This window comes from Trachemys scripta, chromosome 7, assembly GCF_013100865.1.
Source record: "Trachemys scripta elegans isolate TJP31775 chromosome 7, CAS_Tse_1.0, whole genome shotgun sequence".
Classification (NCBI taxonomy): Eukaryota; Metazoa; Chordata; order Testudines; family Emydidae; genus Trachemys; species Trachemys scripta.
In genome coordinates, this window is record NC_048304.1 from 94868807 (window position 1) to 94875326 (window position 6520).

Here is a 6520-nt window from a genome sequence, read left to right on the forward strand (position 1 = left end):
AAGTATCAGAGGGGTAGCCGTGTTAGTCTGAATCTGTAAAAAGCAACAGAGGGTCCTGTGGCACCTTTAAGACTAACAATTCTGTTAGTCTTAAAGGTGCCACAGGACCCTCTGTTGCTTTTTACAGAATGTGCTTAGGGGTCCTCACGGGGCTCTCACTTCCCAGACATACACCTGGATCAATGCACTTTAGTCCTGGCCAGCAGTGTCCTTGCTATTCTACTTCATGGCTTATTGTAAGGAGAAATTACCATATATATCATATGTTTAATGTTTTAGATGTCCACAAGGGTCAGATTGAAACCAGATAACTCATTTCATGTATGGCCCTAGTAAGATTTGACTGGAACCCCTATGTTGTTTGGCCAGCTATGTTATACAGAATGCTTTTCTCTTTCACTTTCTCTGGTAGGTTTTGTTGAACTTGATTTACACAAAACAGTTATTCCAGCAAAAGTTCCTGAAAAATGCAATATAGACATGATTCCAGAATACAAGGCAAAAAACCCTCTCAAGGCTCCCAAGACTGTCTCACTCTTCGAACAGAAATCCATGAAGGGGTGGTGGCCATGTTACACAGAAAAGGACGGCTCACGTGTTTTGGCTGTACGATTATTTCATTGTATAAAGTACCTCGCTTGTTCTGCCTACTGCCTGTTTTCTTTAATGATACTTGGGCTCCCCTGCAGCTGAGCTCCTTTGAAGAGCTGGATAGCTTTAGTGGTCATTAAGCTTTCAAGCTTATAGACAGATGGACCCTTAGGGGTATTAATACACACAGAGCGTTTGGAAGATTTGCTTGGTGGGGAAGTTAAGTACTTTTAAAATAATATTAAATACTAAAACCATTCAAAAGTAAGTACTTTTTAATCTCATGTAGAATTCAGAAAAATATTGAGCTAGAATCATTCTGATTATATTCCCATTAAAGCCACTCAAGTTATTCTAGGGATGACATTAGTTCATTATGTCTCACTAGGAGTAATTGGCTCCTTTGTACATGTGGAGTACAGTAAGGAGAAAAGCTTGAAAGCAAAGCTTTTTATGACATTGCAAATATAATTTGTAATTAACGAAGCCGGCCTATTTGCTTAAGCATCAGGCCAATAAAATTGTAACTATACCTGGCTCATGAGGAACTGTTTTTATCCTTTAACTGCATAAAGGTGGCTAAGGGTGTGATTCTGCAAATGCTTATGCACGTAAGCAGCTTTACACAGTAGTAGTAAAACTGAACTCACAAGATTACTCATATGAGCAAGTGTTTGCAGGCTCAGACCTTAAGAATGTATGTTTGCCATTGTCCTCTATTGATTAGAGTATCCGACTTTTTCAAATGTATCCGATTGTTTCTTCTAAATGACTTGCCTATAAACCCTAATCCTGGGATGAGGTAGATGATGAAAATATAACTATTCACCAATACTGAATTGATTTTTTTAAATGTTCCCAGTAGCCTTATACAGGTTGAGATTTTTATTAATTATGAAGAGACACAGACCTGGGGTTGTCATTGGAAGAAAAGTGGAATTCTTTCTTTCACATTATAAACAATACATTTTGCGGATATGAACCAAACATATAGCTTGGAATCCGAACTGGGGATGGATTACCAAACACATGCTGTATGTGTCTACATTTTTAACTCCAGATTGGTATGTTGTAACATTGTCATAATCCAGAAACACATTTTGAGGTAGCAATTGGAGGAAAATATGAAGAGGGAGCTTATCCAAAACTTTACAAGGAGATTTAAAGCCAAACAAACACTTTACATGCTGATTAAGTAAAATGTTTATATGTGATGTCATGTGTTTAACATGTCTTGATTTACTGAAGGGTAAAGTTGAGATGACTCTGGAAGTCCTCAATGAAAAAGAGGCTGATGAAAGGCCAGCTGGTAAAGGAAGAGATGAACCTAACATGAACCCCAAGTTAGACCTACCAAAGTAAGATATATTTTTTCTTTAGTTACTTTGAAGAATGCTGTGACACCCACATACAAACTAAAAAATATTGTTTATGAATGCCACATTTGACAAATGATGCTTCAGATGTCAGCTGTAATTTGCCAAACTTTATATATAGAAGGCAATTTTGTTTCTATCTTACAGTTCTTTCCATATGCATCCGAATAAAAATGCAACATCTTTTCTGTATAGTTGTGCAAATTTAATGAACCTGTCTTCTTAGACGAATCAATTATCTATCTTTTTCAACTCTATATAGTTAATTATTAATTGAACTGTGTTTTATTCTCGCACTGAAGTATTTAACTCGCCCTGTTTGTTAACATGATGAATATTGTTCCTTTCAAAATGCAGCCGACCAGAAACTTCCTTCCTTTGGTTCACAAATCCATGCAAGACAATGAAATTTATTGTGTGGCGCAGATTTAAATGGATCTTCATAGGCATTATCATCCTACTGATTGTATTCTTGTTTCTGGCGATACTCTTATATTCACTGCCGGTAGGCATTTTTAAATGTTCCTATGTTGTTCTTCAATTGTGACATAACTCTTGCTTTACTTAAGGTCAAAACAAGGACCTAGTCCTGCACTCTTTATTCAGTCAAGAATAACTGTTGACTCTGTTTTAGTGGGGACTGCAGGATTGGACCCTTACATCTACAACTTCTTAAAATTTAATACACTTTTCATCCTATTGATCAATTATTTATAATGTATGCATTGATGGATCGAGGATTTTGATTGGCTCTAATCAAAAGATTCAGGCAATTAAGAAGTGCCTTAAAAGTGCTTTCTAGATTGCATTGTTGCAGGAATGCAGATAGAAGTACATATTTTGGAGACTGTGGATTTCATTCTACTTTCGTTTGAAATCCAATACATTATAAGCTAGATCAAACAACTATGCAATAACTTACCACAACTGTGTTTTCACCAGAATAGTTATAACATACTCTGATCTGGTTTTAGTACTCTATTTGCTTTGTATAATATTGTATACGTTTAAATGTCCAGTTTATTTTTTTCTGCCTCTGCTTATTGATTTTTTATTTCTTCCTTTTTTCTAGAATTATATATCAATGAAGATTGTGAACCCAATCTAAAGAAGAGGATTTATTTTTACATTTTGAATAGCAATAAGGTAGTTTTACCTCAGGCTGCGGACCAAATTCAGCAAAGCTTGCTTCATGGTTTTAACCTTGTTCTCTTATATATTAAACTAGGAAATAGATAAGGGATAAGAATTTAACCAAGGTTAGCCAAGGTTCATGGGGTCTTGACTAGTGTAAAAAGTCATGTTCCGTTTATGTTTTGACTTTGATAACATCTGTATGTGGTAAAATTCGGTCTTCCTTGCTTTTAAACTAGATTTTTCATAAAAATTCTCCAGTTGCTCTTATTTTTTTAAATGGATACTTTATTTTGAGAATTATTTTCTACTCCCTCTCAACTTAGTAAAAAAACCAAAACAATCACTACTTATATTTTTGTATACCAAACAAAAAGTGCAATGATATTCTGCCATTGTATTTTGAAAAGTTCACAATATTGCTATACTTAAAATCATTGTTAGAACCGTACTTTAAACTGTATGAGCATAGAAATGAAATAAAACAATACTAAATGACTATTTACTTTGAGTGTGTCAGAGTAATTCCATTATAAAAAGGATTAAATATCTTACCAACAAAAGAGAGAAATCTCAAAACTGGCAAGCTCATTATTTATTGAATGCCAGGGTGCTTGGCACTGTACAAACTCACAGGAGGACATAAGTCTCAAGGAGTTTACAATCTAGCTATCTTTGTTAATTGGAAAATCTTTCCTGTAACTGATACCTTTATACTCCCTGGTAAAAATAAAACGGAAAACTCTCCAACTTAACATTTCTGTATAATTCACTCATGTCCATTTCCACTCTTGCCATTCATTTCCTGATGAACTTATTGATGAATATTTTTTAGAGATGATCCTGAACTGGCACATCAGAATGGTTTGAAAGCCAAAGCCAAAGCCAAACCCAAGTGTGAATCTTGTAATTGTATCTATGAGTTGAACTAGAAAACAAAATTCTAAATATCCCACCCTAGCTTTATCTACACCAAAAAATAAAACTATTCAGACCTGAACCCAGATCCAGATTGTGATTTGAACCTGTATTTATAGCAGGCCATACTGGAACTGTACATCTGAACATGCTCAAATGTTGGGAGTGTATGACATCTGCTTCTGTACCTATTTCAAAGTTTTGTAATGCAGGCCCAATTCTAACTGGATCAAGATTTGTGCTGTCATTGCAAAGATGACTATCACAGCTGCTGGAATTAATGCATCAGTATCAAAAACCTCTGCAATGATTATAAGAAATGGCAAGTCTGCCACTGCAGTAAAAGATGTGTTTGTCAGTTTTCAGCAAAACTGGACAAATGACATTGACTTCCACTGAACAAACTGGAGTAAGGTTATTGCACGAAATAATTTCCAGAGTGTGAAGCAATACAGGCTGGGGTGAAACAACCAGCAGTCACCCTGTCAAAAAATAATAGCCCCCTTATTTTTGGTTGTTAAAAAAATTCTTGAGAGCCTCGACCTATAAATGATAGCTCAGAGCTGGAACTAATCACCCTCCAGATGGATAGTCACTTCACTATTGACAAAATAACACTTCAGAAATAAGCGGCAATTGCATCAGCTAATGTTTGATCATTCGTTATTAAAATATGTCTCAATCAATGCCAGAAATCTGACAGGATAAAAATCATAGCAGGCTTGTTTTTCATTATAAGGCTAGAAAATGGGTCGCTTATAAGTGTTGTAATTAGACTAGCATTTAACTTTAACGAGGTATTTAAAGGACAGCATTCCTCAGAAACAATTCTGAAATAGCCTAAGAGATCTGAACAACCCTGTGCACCTAGAATTCGAAGAGTGGCAGGTATTGCCCTTCTCAGCTCACCTTTCTCCAGAGAAGCTTTGTCCAAGTACGCACAGGCCTGGCAGTTTCACTGCTATTAGGCAGATGTTATTAAAAACATAACTAAACAGCTTCAGAAATCGTCCTGTCTCCCAACCTATGTCACTTAAAAAAACATGTAGAGTAGGGAGCAAACAAGTTGTCTGCAACTGGGCGATTCGGTCATTAATGCAGTGAGAAGATTTTTAATAGAAATATACACAAGTATTTGAGGCCTGCTAGGGCTGCCATACATCGCTTCAGCAGGACAACGCAGCCTTAAACCCAGCGGCAGATTCCTCCCAGATAGGGGAAACAGTGGCGGGTTTACAATGGCAGTGGCTCCATGGAGCCGGGCCCATGCTCAGAAGGAGCCCCAGCCTACTCCGCTTGCACTGTGCCCCGAGACCCTGCTGGCTCCCCCCGCCCACCACTTGCTCCTTTCAGCCTGCCCGCTAGCTGGCCGAGGTCTCCTCTCTGCCTCCTGGCCCCACCCCCTGCTCCTCTCTGCCCCCTTGCCAGACGCCAGTGCACCTCCTGCTCTGAGCAGTCTCTGCTTCTCACCACCTGTGGGGCCCCGCCTGTCTCCCCAGAGCTGAGCCACCTGGACTGGTGCAGAAGCCTGGCCAGTCTCAGCCGGGGAATGGGGGAGATGACAGTGTGGGGGGCTTGGCTGGGCCCCTCCAGGCAAGTGCGTCTTGAGGGATCCTGGCCGGGGCAGGCCCTGGCCTGGCTGATCATGCTACTCCCGAGGAGCCGGAGTGATTCCCGGCCCCGGAACCAGCCCTGGCTACACTGCCGGCTCAGCCCGGCAGCACAGTCACCTCCCAGCAGGGACAGTGAGTGTGGCCGGGAGGCAGGGCGTGGGGGAGTGGGTCTCCGGGTGGGCAGGGGTGGTTTTGTGCAGGGTGCTGTGCATTTGTAGGGGAGGTCTGGGGAAGCACTGGGTATCGTGGGTCAAGGGGGCTCTGGCCATAGGGAGTTGGGGAGTTGTTGGGTGGGGGGGGTGGCATGGGCCCACCCCCGAGGGGAAGGGGCATGCTGGCAGCACAGGGCCAGGCGGGCCTCTGTGCATCTGCCGTTTTGTAAACAGAGCCCTTGCACTGGGCTGGGTGGAGTGGGGGCCGCCCCTGCCATGCACCATTGACTTTGGCTGGCCCCTCGCTCCAGGGACTGATCTCCCTGCACCATACTCCATTGCTTCCATGGGGGCCCACAAATATGTTTGGCACCAGGCCCACAAAAGGTTAATCCGGCCCTGAAATTCCCTAGTGATGTAGCAATTTCCATGCCACTCTCATTCTGTCCCAACAGTATATTGGAGAATAGGAGTTTGGTTACATCATCTCTGCTTCCCACCTATTCCCAGCGGCTAGAATCATCCTGTGGAGGCCAGAGGCAGCTGGGCAAAATATAGAGCAACCCTGACATCGTTCTACTTTGGGCTAAGGACTATCCTTGGCCAGTCCTAAGACTGACAGAGCAACCTCAAACACAAAGGCCACAACCTCTTGTCTATGCTATCAACCATGGGATTCTCCCAGAACACAGGCCCGAATACACAGCCAGACACACCTTGGTTCTCAGGACAATTT

At 41.0% G+C, this 6520-nt stretch overlaps 1 protein-coding gene across 1 annotated transcript in view; it reads left to right on the forward strand.

Annotated features, from left to right (window-relative positions):
• MYOF (myoferlin) overlaps nt 1-3606 on the forward strand; it is a 112435-nt gene extending 108829 nt beyond the window's left edge. Inside the window, exons 51-54 of the mRNA XM_034775572.1 lie at nt 413-606; nt 1840-1949; nt 2325-2472; nt 3040-3606. Coding sequence (XP_034631463.1) covers nt 413-606; nt 1840-1949; nt 2325-2472; nt 3040-3075 — 488 coding nt within the window. The 3' untranslated portion in view covers nt 3076-3606. The remainder of the gene's footprint in view (nt 1-412; nt 607-1839; nt 1950-2324; nt 2473-3039) is intronic.
• Nucleotides 3607-6520: the final 2914 nt, after the last annotated feature.